General features: G+C 39.3%; 1 protein-coding gene across 6 annotated transcripts in view; it reads left to right on the top strand.

Annotated features, from left to right (window-relative positions):
- GRID1 (glutamate ionotropic receptor delta type subunit 1) overlaps positions 1-25,245 on the top strand; it is a 539,944-nt gene that overhangs the window by 410,087 nt on the left and 104,612 nt on the right. For all 6 annotated transcript variants that reach the window (XM_040071277.2, XM_040071278.2, XM_040071276.2 and 3 more), the window contains one exon: positions 16,518-16,571. In XM_040071277.2, coding sequence (XP_039927211.1) covers positions 16,518-16,571 — 54 coding nt within the window. The remainder of the gene's footprint in view (positions 1-16,517; positions 16,572-25,245) is intronic.

Below are 25,245 nucleotides of genomic sequence, written 5' to 3'. Positions count from 1 at the left end.
GGAGAGGAAGAGTTTTATATTTGTGGAGGTTTATCTACAGCTGGGGGCAAACAACTCCATCTGTCTCTGGGTTTGGAATGGAGTAAATAGCTGGTGAGAGTTTCAGAATGAAGACAGGCTGTGTATTTTTAATTAATTTGGGAAATAAATCTTCTGTGGAATAGGAGCACAGAGTAGCTAAGGGAAAGCAAAATAATGGCATAGGGTAGGAGTGTGCTGCAGTCTTCTCACTTGACTGATAGTTTTCTGTTTCAGCTGTGCAGTACAGACAGGTGAGTAATGTCTTGTGCTTGTTGAGAGGGACAGGAAGGAATCAGCTGACAGAGAGGCAGCCAAGACATGGATTTTAGAGTGAATCGCTGAATAGACTTAATGAAAAGAAGCAGGGAACAATGGGAGGTGAGGGAGGGTGATGTTTGAGCATGGTACGAGGCTGCTGTGAGAGGCAATTTGCACAGAGCTCAGCCATGTGCTATCTCATCTGACACAGCCGACTGAAGTGCTGAAATGTGCTCTCAAAGACAAGGCATGTGGAAATCTAGTGGGGGAAGTGGCTCCTTGCCACTGGTCCCAGAAGTGTCGCCCTGGATGGGAGAGGCATCTCTCTCTCAGAAGGCAAAAAACGGTGACATAAAAATGTGCTTATTCAAAATACCATTTCAAAAGGACTGCCCTCCTCTCTTTTCCTAAAGCCACATGAAGGAATTAGTGCATGACACTTAAGTAGAACAGAAACAAACTGTGTGCCCTGACAATTTGCATTGGATTTCCAGATAAGTGCATGCTTTGACCAATAAATCCTACTTAGATATAGCCAAACTTAATGTCAGTGGCCAAGACATGTGCAAACATTTTTTACTTGTTAGCATTAATGCAACACTGCTGTTCTGTATGATCCCTGAAATGTTTCAACAGTGTTTTTTCTATCCTTGTCAGAACAACATTTTGCAACATTTTATATGTGCGTACATGTGTATGTATCTATCAAAATGCACACATATACTATCAAGTTACATCAAACTTGAGAAAATGTCCTTATATTTTACCAGGAATTGTATGATAAATTCATGAGTTAATTTTTGCGTCTCCATTCAGTGTGGTGATAACACAACTTTGTTTGAAATACCCTTTTTATACTTTGGATGTCAGTGCTGACCCGATTTTCTTCCTTCCATTTTTCTTTTTTCTGTTTTATGTGCCTGTCCCCAGACAGATGTGTGGGAATGTATATGCATTTGTGGGAGCATAGCCACACACGTGTACATGCACAAATGTGTATGTTTACCCAGGGAAGGGGTAGATAGGGATTACGGATTGACAGTTCTGGCTATGAGCTTTGGATTCATGAAGGAACAATCCTTCTGCTACCTTCCAGTATTCAATTAACAATCAAGCCCCAGACTTGGGAGCAGCTGCAGGAGTGATGCAGAAGGGTAGAATTGTGCAAGTGCAAACTTGCAGTGATGTTCTTGTAAGCTAAGCTTTAGTTTTCGGTTTGAATGCTGTAATGGAGAAAGTGGTAAAAGGCACAGATAAATGTGCATAGCCGCGAGAACACATCTCTAAGGCACTTTTTGAGCAGAGATACCAAATGAGCCAACAGTAAGGATGTGTTTGTGGTCAGGGCCTCTGGGACACTGACAGAGTATCTCCAGGAGTGTGCTCACTTCTGCTTCTTCTGGGGCAGGAAGCAGCAGGTTCAGTACATCCTTTGCTGTGACAAACTCTTCTACTGAAGGCAGGAAAGATGCCAGATTTTTGAAGCGAGAGTGCTGTTGAAGGTCTTGAACAAGGATGAGTGACTTGAGTTCCTTGTTCTGTCACATGTGGGTGATGAGTATCAAGCACTTGATCTCTCTGCCCTGATTTCCAAGTGCAAGAAAAGCTCTTGTTGTACTGTATTTATGGCTTTTTCCTACTCTTCTCTATTGAAAACTCTTTCTATATCATCTGGGTTTTCTCCAGTGGGAATGGTATCAGCTTGATTTGAACATCGTGGTGGGCGGGTTTTCTCCCTCCCCAGAAACCTGCCAAACCTACTTTCATCAAGAAAGCAGAGTCCCAGATTTCTTTATTTAGCTTTGGTGTGTATTTTTTTTTTTTTTTTTTTTTAATAGATACTCTTTTATAAGGACCTATTAACTGATTTGCTTTACTAATACATCTGGGCAAATGGGATCTTAATAGTTTTCTAAATCCATCAGTTTTCTAGGATTTGAAGCAATATTTGAGAGACAAAAGACTCCTGAGGATGAAATCTTCTCAGCTTTGACTTGAATAGAGCTAATATTCATCCCATATTATTTTATTAATTCTTGAATCATATTTATTTTTGTGCAAGTTCTTCAGAGCTGAAATAGTCTTCTTTTTTCAGTCTTCTTTTCTCAGCCCTCAATTCAGAATATGGCAATTCAGCTACATTAAAAAATGGACTTTGAAAAATGAGTTCCTTTTCTTCGGCAGTCAAGCTTTAGTAAATAATAAACATTATGGTAGACAATCTTATCACAGCGGTAAAGGATTACTGCTTTTGTACTTAATGCTTTAAAAACTTAGAACACCTTAATCTTTTAAAAACAATTTGGGTTTGGAAAAACAAATTACATTGAAGCTGACAAGTTACATTACGCTGAGGCTTGCCAAGTTCCAGGAGATGCAATTTACAACATCTGAGATATTAAACCTTGGATGCCGGGGTTCCTAATAGAAACAGGCCCTCAGTATTAACTCTTTGCAGCTCTGCTGTAGTCTATAACACATAAAGTGCATATTTTTGTGTCTTTCTTATAAAACCCGGGAGAGGCTCTTGCTGGGTTTCTGTACTGTCTCAGTGATACAAGATAAGAAGTGGACTCCTGGCTTGCACACTTCTGTCTCCTGAGAAGAGAGGACATATCTATAAATATGTATTCTGTAATCACTTTCATAAACTGATCACGCTCCTGAAATGAAACTGTGTTTTGGCCTGCCGCTACCGTTGTGAGGTGAATACAGAATCTCCACATAAGACTTAGAAGAAACCTTTTTATTCTTGACCGGAATGTATCTATCCACAGATCTTTATGCTAGCATGGCCATGTGAGTTTAGCAGGTGGGATGCTCTCTATTTATCCTCTTGGGATCCTTAATAGAGTACTTGAAATACAGGAAACATACTGTGTTATGATTCTGCTACTTAACTGTCCAAACTTAAACTCTACGCTGAAGCCACTGGTGACTTCAGGAGTCTCTCTCTGTTGGCGTGCATACTTTCTTACTCTGCTGACAACATTTCATCTGTTATAGATCTATACCTATCGATCCAGCTGTGTCTATATATATCTTGTATCTAGTTGTTCATGGACCACAGATAATGAACCTGTAATCACATCCCTGGTGTTTTTCAGACCGATGAATTTTCATATAATAGTCTTTTCTTTGTTATCTTGTGTCTTGCATGACCTTATTTTTCATAATAGTGAATTCCAGTGTAATTATATTATCTGGCTTTAGAAATCATTGTATTTTAAATGCTCTCTAAATACCTGTGTAATTATTATGCTTCCTAGTTTTCTATCATAATTGATTCCTCTGACATCATTTGTTGGATTCATTGTTGATAATATTAAATAAGCAACTAAAACTCTCAGGATCCAAAAGACTACCTCCTGAGTAAATTAGATAGGTGAAAACTTCAAAAATCTAAAGATGATAGAGGAAATTTGGAATTTCTTATAGTTTCTGTTGTGAAGCTAGGAACTTTGACTGTACTTAGCTTCATTTAACTAATGATTGCACTTTCTTACAAGATTTATTATTGTTATGATTGTTATTATTATGCTCTGACTTTAAGAATGTAAATTTTATTAAATATGCACCACCCCTGCAGAACATTTTAATAGGTAAGGACTATTCTATGTTCAGCTTTGACTGTAGGGCTGCTATCCCTAGACATTTTTCTTTACTTCTCTCACATAAATTCCATGATATTCCTATTTATTTTTTGTTGTCTGTTTTCTTAATATGTAAGTATCATTCCCTTTCTGAATAAAATGTCACCACACTTGTATTCTTCTTACTGCTGTTTTTAGATCTTGCACTGTCCTCTTTGTTAGTAAATCCTCATTAAAAAAAAAATAATATATATATATAGTCTTACAAATTAAAATTAGAGACTGCAAGCCCTGTATGCTTTTTAATGTGTAATTTTCTTGTATTAGTTTCAGACTTAGTCCCTCAAGCCCAACACTGAAGTATTATCTAGTAGAACCAGCTAAGAAATGTTCACTTAACGAAAATACTTTTCAGTGGTTGCATTTGCTGACCATTTCTTTCTATCACGAGTCTTACCTGTCTGTTCCTGTTCATTAGCTGCATCCTGCTTCAGATTGCACTGTACAGCTATCTCACCTATATATAACTCTTACTTTATCCAGAAGTAACTTTACAGTGACACCTGACCTAAGTGAAGAAAGACTTTTTTTTCCTCTCTCTTTATTATTTCTTTTCTGTCTCAAGGCCATATTTCTTGTCCTAGCTAGCTGACCTCTTCCCTCTGTGCTCTCTGATTGCAGGCCAGTCAATTTGTCCCTCATGCTATTCAGCAGTTCCTGGGATTGTGTGAATCTCCAGTCTTAACTTTTTTTTCATTAATGTGGTTTGTGGTTACTTCCTAACTCCCCTGTCCTCTTTTCCTTCTTCGTCATTTATGTTTTTTAATCTTCTGTGTGTTGTCCTCACCACGCATAGGTCTCAGCCCTTGGATTTTATCTTGCTCTGTGCTTGCTGAGTTCTTCTGGCTTCTTTATTTGCCTGTCTGTTTGCTCCCTGCAGCATCTCTGTTTCTCTTTGCAGAGAACAGTATTGGTTACAGCAGAAGGTACCTGTAATTTGTGCTCAAATGCATGGCCTTGCTCAAAAAGTTTGGTGTGCCCAAGTAGATTCTGCAAACAGAGAAATTTGACCACAGCACAAACCGTATGAAAAGAGCTAGTCTTGGTTCTTGTTTCCATCTCCCACAGATTTTCCCTCAAGGAGGATGGATTCCATGCCAAATTCCTTGTTCAGCACTGTTTGTTGTATTGTTACACAACAGGTTGCTGTCATTCATCTTCAGAAAAAGACATTAACACTTGATGGATGCTTCCGTACATTGGTCTGAAATTTGAATCCATTTTAATTGGGATATACACTGAAACAACTTTGTGTTTTATAGTGATAACTTGTCACCAACATAATTGTTAAATTAAAACTCTGTACATTCCATAATATTTGGGGACTGGTTTTGTTCTCTCTAAGCAGATCATTAGAAGTATAAAACATCGACTGATAGTCCTCCACATAAATTATCCTGCATAAATGATGTACCATATAGTGGACTTTATATTTTTGTCAGTTAGGTGTAGGCTACTGCTATTAAACATAATGGAAATTTCCTTTGTGCATCCTTTCATACCTGCATGGATGGAATGATAGAAATCAGCGCTAAGGGTAGTGTGTCACAAGTCAAACCAGCTCATACTTTAAAATTAGAAATTTACTAGTTTCCCTTCTTCCCTCCTCTGGATTTGGAGGGAAACTCAGGTACATGGAAATTCTAACAAAAATACGTGTTTTGCCTAAATTCTGCCTCAGAAACAATGGGGAAAAAATTGCACTACTTAAAATGCTAAAAATTATTTCGTTTCAAGAGCGGAATCAAGGCATAGTCTGTAATCTGTGCGGGTGTCCCTTGAGTCAGAAGATAAACTGTTGCTCCAGACAGTGTGGAAAGGTTTGATCTCAAAACTCCATTTGTCTGTAACTTTTCAAACACTGTGTAAGCTTGTGTTTCTTAGATGAAGCAGAATTTTTTTCCAAGGATGAAATATGTTTTGTTTTTTTTTAAATTAGTAACTTTGCCATACATTTCTGAAAAACTTGCGCAAGCCTTCAGGAAAAATAATTACGTTTTCCAGTCAAATCTGCTCATACCCCATTACTGTAATGTATATTTTTAATACTGCTGTTATTGCCAAAGATAAAACTGATGCAGACTGGCAGTAATGAGATCACCGTGGGGCTTCCAGTGTATCTCTGCAAACTTTGAGAAAGCATAGGTGCAAAACATCACAGGATCGGACCCAAGTGGTGAATATTTGAACATCTGCTTGAAAGAAAAATCTGCAAACAAAAAGCGAATTTATTTGTGTCTGCTTCCCGTTGGCATGAGGTGTACATGCACACCATGCTGCGTGACTGCTGCCTTGGTGTGCCCTTCATAAACTCATAAAGCTTTGCATAATGCTTTAGAGGCTGTGGGCATACTGAGGGAGAGGGAGCCCTTCCACACCTCCGTGGCTGCTCCTAAGGGTTTTCCCTCCTCCTCCAGCATCCTGAGAGTTCTCGCTTGGCAAACGCACAGCAGGCCTGCATCCTCAGGCAGTGTCGGGAGCAGCAAATGTTCATTCCTCTTGGCAGGGCTGGTCAGCAAAAGTCTCGTGGTTTGAGATGGTTAAGGTGATCTTTAAGGTGCTCACACAGCCTGTGGTGCTGCTTGTGCATGTGAAGTACCCCGTGACTGACAGGAAGGTCCTCAGACCTGTAAGGACTTTGCTTTATTTATGTATTTGTTTTGCAATTTAAAGCAGAAGAGTGCTGTAGGCAGAAAAGGATTGTTTTGAAAGGGATTATGTTTCTGGCTGACTGTTGCCATCTTTCCTTTAAAACCAGACATAATTTTTAAAAAACTTTAGGGAAGAGATAGAATGTATGTGAAGGGAAAAAAAATACGGATATTGGACAGGGCAAGCTTTGATGCTGATATACCTTTCCAAGTTCACAGAGTTTAAAACCCCATAACCTACGTTAAGTAACAGCTTTGCAGTGTGATTGGCAACTTTGTGCTAGAGGCAGTAAATCAGTATTAAACTGTAACTTCCTGAAAATTGATGTGATCTCTTCACCCTATAGCTGGTTTTTTCATTTCAGAGTTTGTGGTATGGCTCTCAGAGCTTCAGCTATCATGTTATCAGGACAAAGTATGAGCCTTTTGAAGGGGGGAATTAGGAATGTGTAAGTTGTGTTTTCACTGCTGGATATATGTCAGAAAAGCAAGAAGTTTGCATCTTTAATGGAATAGTTACCATCTGCTGTTTATACCTGCAAAAAGATCAAACTCTGGAAACTTCTGTGCAGTTTCCACATAGTTGAACTTGCAGTGCAAGCTGGAGCTGGAGTTTAAGCTGTTGCTCTGAGCAGAGCTGAGAAAGCACAGTGAGTGGGACTGGTGGTGTGCACTAAAAGAGAGTGTTGGACTCTGGCTGTGGAACGGCGCTCATTACGAGGACGGAGAGCAATCCTCCATGCTGAAAATAGGTTTCTTTGCCCAGGGTCTGTTCCTGAAAAAGCATTTTCAACCTTCAAACCAGTGTCCAGTCAATCCCCTGTAGGTGCTCCAAACAGAAGACTCAAATGCTATATTGTTTGATTGGAAATTTCTTCTCTTATTGGCAGATAGGTGGAGAATCAAATCAAACAAAAAAGCCAACCTCCGCGTGCTGGGCAATTCTAATGGATTTTGGTTTATTCTTTGAAGTGTGACACAGGTGTACAGTTCTCAGCAAAACATTAAAAAATTCTTTGTAAATATCTCTTAAACAGCAGAGGCTTTTAAATCAAATATAGATATATAAACCTGTTACCAAAAAGTGCAAAAAACCACCAAGCTGTGTCAAAGTGAGCAAAATTTCGTTATTCTTTTAAAGGAATTAATTGGGTCTTCAAATTCAGCTTGGCATGTGGCTGTGGTAAAATTTTAAGTACCGTATATCTGGGAGGTTTTGTTGTTTAGTTAACATTAGATTAATGTCTTTACGGAAATGTTGCTTTCTGACAGCTGTGCAATTATCCGGTGTCACTACTGTGCTGTGTAGTTAAATGGTCAGCAGTTACCATGTTTATAAACACTGTGTGACATTTGAGCTTTGAAGAGCACATTCTTCCTGAATGCTTTTGGGTGAGTTCCATGTACGGTATTTTCATGCATCATTCAGTGGAATGTGCACTAAATGGAATGGCAACGGAGATTGACTGTAATAAGCATTACGTATGAAATGGGAATCAGATTAAACAGAAATCCCAGTGCATTACATCGAAATGATTAGGGCTAAAATGATAGGCAGTGCCACATATATTACAGTAGTCACTCAAGAACAGTACAGCTGTGTAGCTGGAGGTAGTTTCAGTAGTCTTCTCACAATCTTCCTATAGTTTTCTTTATCTCCAGTATGTCTCTTGATTAGCATTTACCTTTTATGTATGTTTCCTTCAGTGTATTTTTTTTTTTTCTGATCAACTGTGACCTAAGTAACAGACAACTAGTGCAGTGCAAACTTTAAATTGTGGTTTGAGTTGTTATCAAATTACATTGATAAAAGCAAAAATGTCAGGTACACCTTCTAATTAGCATTCATTGACTTCAGGGGTGTGTGCTAAAAGTGGGTAAAGGATTGGGTCATATTTACTCCTCTGTGATATGCCTTGTTAGTAACCAAAAATGGGATTCAGTTGTGGATGGTATTTGGGAATTTGCTCAGGGATGTTTTTTTATTTTTTTCCCTCTTTTTTTTCCTCCTTTTTCCCTTCCTTGTTCCAACACTTTTTTTTTTATTTTTCTTCCCCACCCCATTAGGCTGAGTTGTTTATCTTGTGAAGGAACTGAGACAGAGGTCAGGACAGGACTCTCGCATATCGTTTGTACAGAACATAAATGAAATATTACAGAGTTTATGGGGAGCAAGAACCCTGGAGAGCTGACTCAGACTAATGAGAGTACAGAGATCTCTATGACCGGTTTGGCCTCTCTTTTGTGGGAGATTCAGGCCCAACATGCCAGGTTTATAGGCTTGTATTAATGGTCAAGCCTGGAATGGTTAAAATGCCACCAGATCTCGTGATAGCCTTTCAGTTATTTCTTGTGCTTCATCAGGACCACGGGGGGAAGAACAGCTTTTCTCAGCAGTGCAGTTCTGCAGAAGTATCAGGCTTTATGTTTTAAGGTAACAGTGCATAACTTGAAAAAGGTCCCCACTGAGAGAGGGCTGTTAGTAATGCGTTTATGGAGTGTAGACCAAGAATGAGGTCATATGCATAGAGAAATGCCAAAAAATGTGGTTGCTAAAGGCATGCTATGCTTGTGGTTCATTAATGGCTTGTAGGAAGCTCCCATGTACCAGGATTCAGAGCTGCCAGCTTCTGGTGTAAGTGTGGTAAAATGAATTGCATCATTGGCACAAGGTGTGGTGATCAGGGAAACGCAGGGGAGCCTGCTAGGTGCTTTGGAAAAGGCATGTGCACACACAGTTCTGGGAACATGTTCAGAAGGAAGGAAAAATATGGGATTTCTGGCAGCACTTTTTTTAGTGAAATCTCAAAATGTTGGAAATGAGTTTCAGTTAGAAAGGGACTGTTTCAGTGAATTTTCTATCTGAAAAATTTGTTAGGGAAACTTTAAATTCCCATTTTACTGTTTAGTGAAGAAAAAAAATCGTATTTCACTTTGAAATGGTATGTAGAAATTTTATTTAGTCTGTATTAAATAATAAAAATAAACCTACGGGCTTGATCCAGTTTACTGCAACAGAGTTTTTATCTTCAGGATTCTTAGTCTGAATTATCTTAGTTTTATCAAGTTTTATCTAGAGTTGGGATGTTGTACTGGAAATTTTTATTTTAACTTCTGTTCTCATGGTACCATGAACAATTAAACTTTAGAAATAGTATCAGTTTGGAGTGCTCTTTAGTATGCTATAAGAATTATAATATTTATATAAATAATTTATTTATTGTGGCTGATTATGCTTACTTTATTTTTAATCTAATAATGCTCCTCTGGAGATACTGAGCCAAGAGGTATTTATTTCAAATACAAAGGAAAGAAAGTTCTGGGGAAGTACAAAATCTCAGTCTCTAGTACAGAGAAACTGTTTTTCTGGGAAGTGCTATTACCTATGCAAGTCACACCTGGACACGAATGACACTATTTTAATTGAAGAGATTTCTAAATATAAGTTGGGTATCAAGGGGATATAGAATGAACCCATCTGTTCTACCAAAATTGACTTTTTTATATCTGCTATCTTAACTTGTTTGTATCCAAGACATACACAAAGCTTCTCAGACAAACAGGTGCACTTTGATGTTGCCCAATTAATTACTGTCAGTTGTATTGTAGTGGAAACTTGGTCTGTAGCTCTTCTTTGGGATCAGAACCAGTTTCCTGATTCTTAGGATGTTTTCCTGGACGTTCCAAGAACAAAGCTATTCTTAAAAATCCAAATCTATCTCCTGCAATGAAACCCGGCAGCTGGACCTAAGTTTGACTCAGGTTACAAAATGATATACAGAAGACAGTGTCTTTTATTTCCTTCCCTGCTGCAGTTTTACTACAGTAGATTTCAAAATGGTTCTAAAAATATTTTCTTGTTCTTGGTAGATGGGGGAAGGAAAACACAGTAGGCAAATAATTTCTCCAAAGATGTGAAGGGAAGAGGGGAAAAGAAAAAAAAAAAAAGTCCTTTTGGAAGCAAACTTATTTGTGACAAGAGCTGGAAACAGTTTTCATTTGAAACCTATTCAGGGGCAAATGCAAATTGACACTGATCCCTTATGAAAGATTTGCAAAGAACTGAGATTTAGACACGACTACTTCCCCAAGCCCTCCTTTGCTCACACCTTCTTTATGAATAATAATTAAAAATAAGTTTAAAAAAGTAAAGGATGGGTTTATCCATCACTGTCATGCTGTTCTCTGGGAGGAACTCAGCTCTTCTGCAGGCTGTTTCCGCGGATACTGCAGGGCCAGCCGTTCTGTGCCGGGGTTTTGCTCTCGGTTCTGAGGGAGCTTTGGTGCAGGAGCTCTGGGTGGGAGCCTGGGAGCAGAGGCCCTGCCCTGAGAACCCGTGGTGTGACAAGGGGCCCAGGGACATGTGCCTGGCCAGCTGAGGGACACGGAGGGACACGGCAGATGCTAATGCCCCCAGACTTCCCCTTCTTTACGCTGTGAGGGGATACAGCTCGGGGGTTCCTTCGTTTGCTGTCTCTCCTCAGATGCACAAGCTCGAGCTGTTGCTTTGTTATTGTTCCAAGCTTAGATCGTTTAAGGTTTGGGACGGCTGTGGCGCTGCCGTGGGAAACCTGGGGTCGAGCCGGCGAGGAGAGCCGGTCCGTGTGAGTGACGGGCCCTCCGTCCCTCGGCTGGTCACGCCGGTGCCGCGGGCGGGCAGCGCCGGGGTCCTGCTGCTGGCACAGGGAGCTTTCCTCCGCCCGGGCCCCCGGGCTGGGCACGGCCTGGCGGCGTGGGGGCTCTGCAGGGGGAGCGCGGCTGCGCAGGGGCGGCCCTGTGACAGCGCCTGAGGCGCGGGGCCCTGGCCGAGGGACGGTTGTGACACGGAGCACTCGCTGCAATGCAGGGGCATCTGCTCCCTGATGGCAGCGGTCATCAGTCATGGATTCGTGCCCTGCTTTCAGCTGGGATAGAGTTAATCTTTCTTCCTAGCAGCTGTTCAGTGCTGTGTTTTGTATTCAGACGCCGATAACACCCCAATGTGGTCGTTGTTGCTAAGGGGCGCTCACTCCAAGTCAAGGACTTCTCAGTTCCCATGCTCTGCTCCCGAGGAGGTGCACAAGGAGCTGGGAGGGAGCGTGGCCAGGACACGAACCCAAAGTAGCCAAAGGCACATTCCACAGCATAGAGCATCATGCCCAGTATATGAACTGTGGGGATCTGGCTGGGAGCACTGTTGGCTGCTCAGGAAAGGGCTGGGCGTTGGTGAGCAGGTGGGGAGCAGCTCTACTGTGCATCATTGTCACTCTGGGGTTTATTTTTCTGTCTTTTTGTTCTGTCCTTTTTCATTGCAGTTATTTTTCAAAGATTTTGTTGTAGTTGTTGTTGTTATTAAACTGTTCTTATCTCAACCCATAGGTTTTACCATTTTTTCCCTGATTCTACTCTCTATCCCACTGGGAGAGGTGAGGGAGGTGAGGAAGTTGCTTCATGGTACTTAGTTGCTGGCTGGGGTTAAACCGTAGCAGTTGGCAAGAGATTTGGTTTTGAGTTCCTCCAGAGTCTCTCAGGACACCCTTTTCAAATTACTTTTTTTGAACGCTCCAGTTGGCCCTCTGCTTTTTTTTCATTGTGGAAAGCTATGATGCTCTTTTTCCTCACCGTTAAAATAAAGAATGTGCAAGCAGTAACTTTTGCTACTTCTGTATCTCTCCTAGCAAAACAGTCTGGTTGGTTTTTTACATCTTGAATTTCACTATAGCAACTTTGTTTCCAAAATTTGAGGCACAACAGGAGCATCTGTGTTTGCCATCTGCATGGCATTTCCTTCTAGGATGGCAGGGTTGGTTACAGGGCTTCCAGGCATTCCTACTGCCTGTTCCCCTGGGTGCACAGCAGGTTTGTAGCTACAACACTGCTGCATGCCCTTCTGGGCTCTTCGGCACATCCTGCTGTCACTGGACACAGCCTGCCCAGGTCTGTTTGAGCGCCCACCACATCTCCTCTGGGTTGTGTCCAGCCACTCATCCCTGCATCCCTTCTTATGCGGCTTGCTGTTAACAGCCAGGTGCTGAGCCTTGTGGGAAAGAGCCTTCCCTATTATTGGCCAGCCATTATATGCTTAGAGAGGTCTTCAGTTTCAGATCTTCTGAGAGGGTCAGGAAAGGATTTTGTTTCTGTTCCTTTTTTTTTTTTTTTTTTTTTTTTTCTGCTGCAGAATTATTTCTGAACATAGCAGTATTTACTGCTTACTTTTCCAACTCCTTTTAATCCTGCAACTGCCATTAGATAAAATAATGAACCGAGTTAGTTATTCCTAAAGGCAATGTAAATATTTGTTTTCCGCTGTATTCCAATAAAATAATGTTGTCATGGATTATTGGCAGTAAATTATTTTAAGTTATACATTTAAAAGTAAACAAAATTATATGCATGAAACTGTCTTTGATTATTTTCCATGAAGCTTTTTACTCTTTTCTTTTATCAGTGTTGCTATGAGATCTGAAATCTTAATGCTCGTATTTTTATTTTCAGTGTCTTCTTATTTCATTTCTATTGCAAATGCTTTCTACTGAGGAATTGTAAACAGTTTCCTGTATTCACTGCTCCCTTTCTCATCTTCCAGTTCTTGCCCAATTCTGATAGTACCGTTTTTATGTTGTCACTTGTAGTAATACACTGAGTGAATTACAATTCTCTTGTTTGGGTGTTGTATTTTACATTTGGCTCTTGAAAGATATTTGGGGAGGAAGAAGGGCACAACCTCAAACAAACCTCTATTTTTTTCCAAATTTGTAGAAGTTATTTGCTACTCTGAGGTAAAGCAAATGAAAGATGGATGCTCTTTAATTTTCAGTGTGCTGTTTATCTCAAAAGCAGATTTTCTGTTGGGTAGAAATATTGTGAAGCATTACTCCCAAGTGTCACCTAGACCCCATCTACACAGAAAGTATAAAAATGAGCTAGGACATTTTGCACTTTTTTTTTTTTTTTTTCCCCTTACAAAACTGTAGCATATTTTAACCCATGAATCCTTCCCCAATAGATGGCAGCGCTTTTACTCAGGCACAGGGATCTCACAAATTCATAGCCTACTTTCTTTATATAGGGTACATTTATCAAATAGGATGGAATAGGTCCTCCAAGGGTGTTTCATAGATTTTTATTTTTTTTTGGATGGACACAATCTCAAAAAATTGGCAAGACCCTGAACAACTTAAATAATTAAAAATGGGTGACCATAATCTCCGCATGCTGATACCTTTTTCCTCTTTAAAGTAAAAAAGCCTTGCTAAGTTACGAACATTAAATTCCTACTTACTTTGAGAATCCTCAGTAAATTTCCTTATGATAACACAGGTCTCCAGGACCTTGCTTTTCACACTGCTTAACTTTCATGAGCCTCTGGCAACAGACTGGTGATATCAGAAAGTTGAAACCTGGGAGCTGTTTTTCAGTAGGTTTTTTTAAAAGATTGTTTTTGATTGCAAGTCTGTAAATATGAAATAAAATCTGAAGCAAAAAATGCAAGAAGTTTCAGCTCCCTCCCAGCATGTTTTCGTTTCGAGTAATGGTTCACACTATGTGTTGCAGTTCTGAACAGAAGATATTTAGAGCCATTTAGACTTGACTACCTACGGTGATGTTTCTAAATACATTTCAAGCTATTAGAATGCAGAGCCATTGGCTCTGTAGGAGGAGCACTGAATGGTCTGGCACTCTGATGACTAAAGACAAACTCTTAGCAGCCTAAATTTAGGCACCTCATTTTAAAAACTTTGGCCCAGATCTGTGAACCCAGAAGAATGAGACACGATAATTCATTTTGAATTCCCTGGCTCTTGCGTCTCCCCAGACTGAGCATTTATTCGTACAAATTGCTCACTGTTGCAGATGAATCACTAAATGTAGCCAGTGCAATAACTCTGCACCTGAGCATTATTTAATTCTGCTTTGCTAATGCTAGCAGCACTTTGCTCTTTCTCTATATGTTGCAGCACCTGGCTAGTTTGGCTTTGTCTGGATGTATTTGGGGAGGTGGGTAGGGAGAAAATGTACACATTTTTTCTGTCCTGTTCATCACTGCTATCTTAGCTAAGAGCTGCTGTTCCTCAGGTGGTCAGCTAAATGTTCCTCCCAGCTTAAAAATAATGCAAGGGAGGCAATTACCAAGGGGATATTTTTTAACTGCATGTTTAGGGGAAAGGATTAATGTTGTTAGAAGTGTTATCTCTACTGATTCTCATCTGCTTTTGTTACACCTATCATGCTCTTCGTGATGAAGAGAATTACCCTGTTCTGCCTGTGCTGATTTTCCTCGTTTGATGACTTTGTGGTTCCTCTTGGGATTTTTGTCTCTTTAAAGGAGTATTTCAGCTTGTGGACATGAGAAATAGATGGAGGTATGTGTGTTGCCCACAATTTTCTCTTGTGATTGTGTGGGCTACACAAATGAGTAAAATTATAAAACACAATTACTTAGGCAAGTCATTTATACCTTCTTTTAAGGACAAAGTGTAAGCCAAGTTTAATGTTAAAGATGCAGGTGTTGGCTACTTAGTGAAGTTTTAGTTCATATTTTTGAAGGAATCAGATATCCCTTAGCCTATATTAAGGATGGATCTCTTGTCATTCCACTGCAGCCGTAGAAATTGTGGGCGTTTATTCTAAGCCAGTCATCTGTAGTCAGTGTCATCAGAGAAGGTGATTCATCCCACCTGACACTAAATATCTGAGAGGCCTATTATGCAAATGTGTTCTGAAGAGGAAGGTGGCTGATGGTGTTCCTGCTCAGCCCAGTGCTAGTCTGCAGAGCCTCTCAGTACCACTGCAGTCATTTTTGAAATACTGTGGAAATTATCCAGCAACTGCAAGTTTTTTGTTCATTTGTATTTGTTTGCATTTTTTTAAACTGGGTTCATTTCAGTGATTCATAGGGCCATTTATAACAGAGGGATAAGAATACCTGTTCAATAAATGGGGTCATACTGGCACAAAGGAAAGAAGTTGGTTGAAGGGAGGAGCACTCAAAACCGTGTAATGAACTGCCTCCTGAAATACACGTGTGCAGTGTTTTATTAGGAGAGATGAACACACTGGTAATTGTTTAACCATGTATTAAACAGGACATTAACAATATCACTGGCAGTGTAGTGTACATCTCTCCATGCTTGCTATCTCTTTATTAGACTATTAAGTGTCTTGAAGTGAGCCTTATGTCAAACAAAGGGGACACTTAGGAACTTCTGTGTATATAGCGACGTCTTTCAGCTGAGGCTCTCTCTCAGTACTAGTAGTGCAATCTTCTCCAGTTTTAGATTCCTGGTGGGATACACATACATGGATAAATATGCAAACTGCTGAGATGGGAATGTTTCTTTATAGTATGTAGTGATTATCTAAGTTCATACCAGGAAGACAAAAAAAGGTGACCGTGCAAATCATAACTTTGTCTTGAGCCTTATGTAAATATGAAAAGAGGATGAACTCTCATATCAGTGTGTGAACTTCACTTGAGCATCTCACTGTCATGTTTTTAATTAACTGGGTTTGTTAACAGATAAACTATCAGAGGTGTAGTGAGCCAGAGACAATATATTTTGGGAGATGTATTGAAAAGAAACCCAGCTGAGTAGGATGCATTAGATATCTCAGGGAAGTTAGATCTCCTGAACTGCATGTTCTGTGCAGTTACTCATCACAGGGTCCCTTATGCTGATGTACCACCCTGCCCCAGTTTGCTTTTGTGGTACAAGGACACGGTCAGGGTACTTTGGTCTAGGAACTGAAGTCAGAGAAAGGTGGATGCCACCAAGCAGTTACTGTTCCATGATGCAGCAGAGGAAGAGATGAAAAGAGCCATGCTGAAACAATGTCAGTAGCAATGAAAGCAATCAAAATGAGCTTTATAATACATTTTTATATAAATTCTTTCTGGAATATATTTCCCATGTTTTATTTATTTTTATTATTATGTTTCTTTTTATTTTTGTAGGCTGTGGAAACCAACCTTGCATCAAAGGATAGTCACTGGGTCTATGTAAATGAGGTAAGAAAGTCAAAAGAGAAAACACAGCTTGCTACATTCGCTCATCAACATCTTTTGTTTCACATGTTTTGACACTCCAAACTGGTCATACGTGTAGCATTTTTGCTTTTTTAATGGCACAGGGTTCAAACTCTATGGTGTCATTGCTTGCCTGTCTTAGTTGAATTGGCAGAGGTGGAACCAGAGGTCAACATAAAGCTTCTAATATACCTCAGAGGAGCTGGGAGACTTTTACCTTTTTATTTTTACCTTCCTGCTGACACTATTTCATTAGCTATTTAGAAAGCAGAGAATATCTCAAATCTCAAATACAGGCATCTCTCTGGCAGAAGCTCACCCTCCACTGCCATCAAAGCCTGCACACATATGCCAGGAGAGGAAAGGGCGCTTGCGAGCTTAGTCCATTCAAATACGCATTTACATGACACACAGGCTTTCTCTAGTGCAGAACTGTGTTGGTGTATTGGCCAAGATCCAGAATAGCTTAAATTCAAAGTGCAATGTTTCCCTTCTGCAGCAAATGGGATCCTGCTAAAATGATTATTTATTTTACCTTAGTGCCGTGATGCCCTAATGGGAATCTGTTCAGATTCTTATTTTAAAAAAATAATGAAATGTTGTACCATATATAGTAACTTATAAATCACTGATAAATGGCAGTATTTTACAAATTCCATGCTTTAATAATTATTTATTTAAGGAAAGCAAAATTCTGTTTTTAAAAGAACAGGGTTCACGGTCTTATTTTTATATTACAAATGCATAACCTCTAATTTAATGGCCAATTCCTCTGTTAATTTCTCACTCCTTTCTTTGCACCTAGCTAATAATTTTAGATAGGCAACTTTTAATAGTAACTATAAATTGTGTCGTGTGGCATTAGGCAGGCTCTGTAATTAAATAGGGGTTAGGGAAAGTGAGTGAAATCCCTGCTTGTAAAGGCTTTATAAATTCTTTCTAGTCCTTGTTGCAGTTAAGTACCTCTTGGTTTGTCAGCTGCTGTAGTGACCCACTACAAAAAATGAGCAAGATGCCCAGAGAGCCAGTGTTTATATTCACATAAAGATAATACAGGGCATATTTCCCTAAACATTTATAGAGAGGGAGTGTTTGTGAATTTTTTACTGCTGCTGTTATTGTTCAGATGTTAAAATTCCCTTCACAAAGCCTGACTCTGTAACATCCTGATAAAAGCCTTCAGCGCTGGCGCACTAATGTGTGCGCACTTGAACACACACGAGCAAATCACGCAGGGTGTCAGTTCTGCTTCTCTTTTGGAAGCTTTTGTTTTTTCTCCTTTGTAGCTAAAGACTGGGTAGGGAAGCTATGAGAGCAGTGTGAGAATTTAGAGTATAAATTTCTAGTGAAAAATATCTATGCACATAATTAATAAATATCTCAAAATGCAATTTAGTCCAGAAAGACAATTAGAGAATCTTTTCAGACTCAAAGAGCTTTGGGGAAAGTCTTTGCAGGCAAAAGGAAGAGGAAATGTTTTGGCTGTCCCTTTTTTAACAGAAGTGTTGGACTTGGAGCTTGCATGTTGTGCTTAAAGCTACGGTGAGAAGAAGGTGAATTGAGCATCTCCATGGATGCATCTGTTGAAAGATGGAGGTTCCTTAGGGCTTGCTTCTTATTTAAGTGTGCATCCCCCCATGCTAGCAGAAAGACAGACTGATTAAACTTTCCATGTACATGTTTCCAATTAGTGGTAGTGGGAACTGCATGAATATTTGATGGAAAAGATGATGCTGGTTCTTACTGTGATTTGCAGAATGGAATTAACTTTTAATTCCCAACAGTCAAATCAGCTCTTTTTGGTGTTTCCATGAGAGTAGAAGTCCATTATGCAAGTGGACCAAAACCTTAGCCAGTCATTTTTTGTCCTGGGCAATGATCCCATTACAAGGGAAGAGAGGTGTAGGGCTGACTGATTGAAGGGGCAGTAGCAGGAAGAGAACACAGGGACAGTTTTTTTCCATGGAGGTTCCTTCTATGAAGAGCGCTGGATTGTAAACCATTGAAGGGCTTTGGACATCTTGGGCTACTGAGCTCTGCTGACCCAGAGCACCTTACAGTGTGCTCCGTCTCCCACCTCTTGTCAAGCCAACAAGGAAACTTGGACTTACCTTGATAGAGTAGGAATGATTATATAGCATGGTGTTATTTCAGTTAGAGATTTTATTATCTTCTTACTTTAATTAAATCTACTCTCTTTGCACTGACAATTCAATAAGAATTTGCGTTTGGTTTTTTTCCCTTGTGTGCCTTCCCGTGTGGTAGAATAGGAGTTAAGTTTTAGAAGTAGGACAGATTTTATCGCTTAAATTTTGTTAGGTCAGCAAGACCACCGAGCTTTGGATGAGCTAACTTTAAATCTGTGCGGCTGGTAATTACACAGCAAATGAACAAACAGCTGTACTGGCAAAATCCTGTTTGCAGGTTTTCAATAGCCCAGGTCTGTGCTGAAGTATCTGTTAATTTTGGATGCCATTGCTGGTGAGGGCTCAGTCATCTTCAGAAAAAGCCTGGTTAATTGGGAGTAAAATTTATTGTGTGGGATTGTAAGGCTGAAACATTATCTGGCAGGTTTTCTAGGGTAAGAGAATACACAGGGATAGCTCTTTTCAGGCACTATCATACCCTCATATGTCCTCTTTGCAGCCAAAGTCATAAAAACTTACTGATTAAAAATATATATATTTGTGTGTCCACTTTCCCGGTTTCAAGCAGGTTATGTTTCAATATTGCAATAGCTGTTCAAAGTAGTGGAGATTAGAATGGAAAACAAAAAGAAATGTATTTCTAACTATCCCACCCCCTTTTTGATTTATATTTAATCATCTGCACTTTTTGTTTTTATGCAACTAGAAATGCTAAATCATCTCTTGCTTTCATTTAGGTGGTGATTCTATCTAAATTCAGGGTTAAACATGCCAGGTAGCTTTTGAAAAGCAAGAACACTTGTGATTCCTGTAAAAATCTGTGTAAAAGCAAACTTCCAAACAATGAATACTACATGTCTGCCTCCAGAATAGTCCAGAACACTTTATCATAACTGACTGTGTGAGGAGTTGTCAATGACTTTGGTTTTGACCCAGTGGAAGGTGTGTTAGAACATATCTGGTGTTCTGCTTGAACGTTTGCTGTTTATACCTTTGATGGTTGAAGTGACCCACCAGCTTTGGTAGATGTCTGCTGCTGCTTCTTTTGGCAAGACAGACATAGTTACAGATGGCTCCTGTTTTTTAGGTGTTTGTTTCCTGTTTTTTCCCTAATTTTCTTTATTATTTTTATTTTTCTCTTCTTTCTCTTTCCTACCTAGCATTAAGCAAGTCTGTTGGCTGCTCATGGCATTTTCATTCTCCCCTTCTCTTTTTCTGCCTTTTCTGAGAAAATGCTGTGCTTTGCCCAGGTCGTGTCAGAGGGAGAAAAACAAGAGCAATGCTGAAACTGAATTTGGATGTGGTTGTACCAGGAGCAGTGCTCCAGGAGCCCGTGCCTGCTTCTTTATTAGCAGCAGCAGTTGGTCTGGGGGTATAAATAGAATTAGAAACCATATTTCCCTTTCTGTGGGACATTTCATGGCTTTAAGAGTGTCTCCATTCCAAGAGTAAAGAAAAGATAAATTATTCTGCAAAGCTCGAATATGGAACAAAAATATAATCAAATTAAACACAGAATTTTATTCCCTTATATCAATATATTTAGTTCTAATTCCAAGTTGCTAAACATTCACTATTTTTAGTGTAATTTAGTACAAAATGCAATGAACTAATCTTCCTGGAAGTGGAATGGTGTAGAATTCCACAGATAATTCAAACAGGTTGTTTTGCTATTATGTCATAATTTCTTTAGCTTCTTTTTTAACTTCTTTTTTTATTCAGTAGTTTAATTGAAAGCTGAAAGACATGGTCAGGCAAAGCACAAGCCTACTTGTTGCTATAGGAGAACACTTTTTGTGAAGGGCAGGTAGGGATGCAAAAAAGGCAATGTAATGTTACATGTCAAAACCATCCATACCTGCTCTGAGGCTGAGGGGAGGTGAGGGACAAACATTTACCTGGAAATACGCAGAAGACACTGGGGAAGGCTGGTTTTGAAAGTGCATTTTCTTTGGACAGAAATGCCCCCAAACCAAGAAATTAAAATAAAGGAAGATGTTAATTTTCTTGGCAGTGGAGACAGTGGGACTGGGATACAGACAGAACTTCACAATTTTCCTTTCATTGACGTTATCTGTGCATCTTTAAAATGTTAAGGCAGCCATCAGTTCAGATTTCATTATGGCCAAGGAAGAATGGGCTAAGGAAGCCAGAAGAGAGTTGGTGTGGAAGTGACCGTGCCATGGTAACGTGCACTTTTTGGAGAAGAGGGAGAGGTGGGAAAAGGACCATGGGGATAATGGACATTAAAAGATTGTTCAGCTTCATGGCTTTAGGAAGCTAGAAATGCTTTTGGAAAGGTAACACAGCAAGCAAAGGTTTGCTAATGGGGGGGGTTGTCTGAAGATGAAGGCATAACAAGGTATCCTTATGGTGACAGTGGGTTATCTTCACAGAACTTGAAGTCTGAAATGAATTCTAAAGAAAAAGTGATTTAAGGAAAGGACTAGGGAAGAAGGTAAAGGTGTAAAAAAGTAAGGGATTATAAAATAAGGCTGTGTTGCAAAATGACTCATACTGGGGATCACAAAAAGTATTAAGAAAAAGTTTGTCTAGTAGGTGATAAAGAAAAGTGAGAGGTGATTAAACCATTGAAAAATGGGGGTTTAATATTTTCACTAGTTTCCTGATTCTGATTTTATAGAAACTATTAATTATGACCAGACTGTTAAAACCATACTGTTGTAGTTTCAGTTGTTTTAGATGAATTTGAAGCACTCCACCAGGTGACATTTAATATAGAGACGTGCTTTTGCTTGTGGCTACAAAATGAGGTATAGGTGGTAAGCATCTGCAGGAGCAGCTTAGAATCCTTCTGGATAAAAACCAGAATGGAATCAGTGCTGTCATGGTCCTGCTGAGTTAGCAAATGTAGTCCTCAGATACTATACCAGAAACATCCATTGTAAGATAAGGGCAGGAATTATTTCACTCTGTTTGACATCAGCTTGGCTTTGTTGGAACAGTATTGCAACTTTTGGGCAAAACACTTTAAAACAGAACAAGACACGCAGAACAATGTTGAAAATGTAGAGGAAAGCACTTAGCGTGATGAAAGCTTGGTGAAATATGATGTATGTGTAAAGGCTGAAAAACTTTGGTACAAATGAAACAAGAATATGATCACATCTTTAATCTGGAAATATGAGGGAAATACAATTTAATCTTCTGCAGTGGGAATTAGATCTAGTACTGGAAGATGGTTTGCGATCTAAGTATGAGAGTGTATAGGAACAACTGCCTTGGTTGCTGTCTTCCATCGCATCATCTCTCTTTTCACACCTGGTTCTGCTCTTGCTTTTTATTCTTCATTTTTCAGCATCCTGCTCACATTATATAAGTCAGCTAAATAATTCCAGCGTCAGTGTGGAAAGACAAATACAACTGTGTTTCGAATGCCACTGGGTATTTTCTGATCTGCACCGTCTGCTCTAGGTCTGTCCATATATCATTTTCAACATGGTTATGACAGTGACAGTTTATGCAAGGAGTCACTGCGTGTGCTTCTTACCGAACCATTTATTCAGTACTTTTGGTGGTTAATGTGAATGTAGGGGATTGTGTGGTTGATTTCCAGCCATCTCAGAACTCCATCCTTTTCTGTCTAGTGAATAAGCTGGAATGACTGTTTGTTTGATTGGATTCTGTCAGCTAAATCCACCCTTAAGGCCACCTCAGCGGTTTGACTTAGCCAGGGATGAACTGAGCATCGTGTTTCCTGATATCAGTCATTTGTAATGGAGGATTATGTTGTAATTGTGTGTGGTTTGGATAGAAGAATGCCTAGTAGTGAATTACTTGCACTTCTAGTGTTTTAAAAATAGATTTAATTGTAAGGTGTAAAAAATAAGTCTGAAAGCTAAAGATCAGAGCTCCCTCTTGACTACAATTTTCATTTGTTGCTTTTACATTGCATTGATTCTCGTTGATTCAGATCAGTCCACATTGGAGCAGATACAAAGGAGCATTTGTCGTTAACACAAAATAACTTCTTTTTTAGTTTTAGAATCACCACATTCTGTGCCATATGGACTAACAAATGCTGGAATTCAAGATTCACTTCTAAATTCTCAAACTGCAACCACGGCAATAGTGGGGAGGACTAGTAGAAATTTCATTGTGTTCGTTTTTTACTGTCTGAAACATCAGGTAGTCACTAGAGAGGAATGTACCGCGGGGTAAAGAAGTCCTTGTAGGTTAAGTGCCAACCCCTGTCGGTATTTCTCATGGCACAGTGTTTTAAGTAAAGAGGTGTTCACAGGGACTGCTCAGTAGGTGATTGAATTTCTGTATTCCTGTATTTCAGCATGCAGTTTAATGCCATGCAGAGTCACTTGAATCTAAGGTTGAAAATGGGTTAATTTCTTTATCTCTTAGAAAAAGCTGTGCTGTTATTTGTCCCATTTAAAAGCAAACAAACAAAAATCAAACAGCTTACACTGCAACATTGTGGGGTAGATAACAGAAAGGTAAGTTGTATTTGTAATGGCCCCTGCAAAAAGATGCTTTTCTTGCTGGATAGAATGTGGAAAACCAGTTGATCCTTATGTACTAACCTGAGCTTAATAACTGGGTCATCTAATATCATCAGTAGCTTTTACAGTGCTAAGCAAAACAACGCTTAAAAAAAACCCAAACAAATAACCTCAGGGACCAGTTTGTTATTGGTGGAAATCTGTTTTCAATAGGAAATCTGAAACAAATAGCTGTAGAAATAGAGTATTATACAAACTCCAAGTCCATAGGAAGGCAAAGTATTCAGTAGTAAAAAACCCCCTGAAATTCTCATAAACTTTAATTAAAAAATAAAACTAAACTCTGATTAACATCCAAAAAAATTTTCTTTTGAATATTTCCTCTTTTCAATCCTCAATAAAGATCCTGTTTTGAAAAAATTGGAGTCAGTAAACACAGAGAAACTACTAAGGCAAATGCAGCTCTAATGTATTTGGTTTAATTCTTCCCAACTCTGATGATACTTGTCAGAAAAGCCCTCTTAGCTGAGAAAGAGAAGGGAAAAGTGAAATGGGAAGAAAAATTCTTGGATTTTTTTTTGCAGAAAAAGTAATAAAAAATTCTGGAACTATAGCAAGAGTAGACAATTCATCAGAGAAGCCTTAGACAGGAATTTGGAGTGCTAAGGGACTTGGAGAACTCTGGGCCATGTGGAGATGACATTGTCCTCATCACTTGAACACCAGTCAAAAATTTTAGACAGCAGCTGACCTTATTCTTCCTTTTTGGACAGATGATGCTTTTCAAATGATGCTGGTGGTGCTGCCAGCAGATTAATTTATAGATCTTCAGTGGACAGATAAAACTTTCCCAAGCTCAGCCCAGGTGATCGGTCAGAGCACAGTGCAGAAAAATGACTGTTGATGCTTTTCCTTTCCCCTCTCAGAACATCCACTCAGAGCATCTTCCTGCTAATCCTTCTCTGGACTCAAGCTCAATTCTTCTTTCTGCTGTTTTCATAGGTCTCCCTTCACCACTGTTTCATTGTCTGTAGGAGGCAGTTTTCTATATGGGGGATAAGAAAGTGTCTCACCATCCCCCTGGTGTGATGTATTTCTTACTTTGCATTTCCATCCTGCACTTCCTGCATTGCTTCTGCCAATATTTGTTTTCTTTCCTTGCACCACATCAGATGTGCCCAATGTGTCTGTCCTGTTGATTTGAGAATCAAGTGGCTTCTCAGCTGTCATCTGGGAACTTCTCTATTATTTTCCTTTATAAAATACTTTTTGAAAGTTGAGAAAAATGAGCAGAAAGTAGAGGAGTAATTATCAGATAAAGTCTATCTCAGCAAGATACTTTTTTTCCCCAAGGGCAGCATGTAGGAAGGTGTAAGGTAATGAATGATGAGCCGAGTTTTCTTAGCACATGGCTGTAGAGCAGTTATTGGGAACATTCACTTTGGGAGGGAAAAAATCTTATGAATGCAGTGGTCTTTCTTCTTTTTTTTTTTTTTGAGAGAGTATTTTTCCAGAAATGCCTATGTTACGCGCATTTTGGGTGATCAACCCAAACCCTATGCAAATTGTTGAGGCCTAACTTTCACTTGGGTAGAGGCAGGGCTGGGGTTCTGCCCACTTTTTCTCTTTATATGGAAGTGCCTGAGATTATGTTCTTTGTTTCATTTTAAAGCACCAGTCTGTGTAATGGTACTCATGTTTACTCTGATAACCAGAAGTTAGTGAATCTTTAACACTTCCCTATATCTTACTTTTTCTTGAAAAAATTCAGGCCTTTTAATAATTTATGAATGCAAGTGGGGCATGCATTTATGAATGCAAGTGGGGCAAGAATATTTGAGATATTCTCAAATCATACAAAAATACAGAGTAAAAAAGGTTTAAAAATTGAGTAGAAATACAAGGAACACAGTGTGGAAATTTTACAAGATTTAGGAAATGACACATTTCAATGCAAAATGTAGCAATTTGCAATTGCAATTTATTCTATTTGTATTCCAGGTACTCTATATTTATTACTTGCCTAAGGAAATC

This window comes from Hirundo rustica, chromosome 8 (assembly GCF_015227805.2).
Source record: "Hirundo rustica isolate bHirRus1 chromosome 8, bHirRus1.pri.v3, whole genome shotgun sequence".
In the NCBI taxonomy this organism is placed as follows: Eukaryota; Metazoa; Chordata; class Aves; order Passeriformes; family Hirundinidae; genus Hirundo; species Hirundo rustica.
This window is presented reverse-complemented; position numbering and strand designations above follow the sequence as displayed.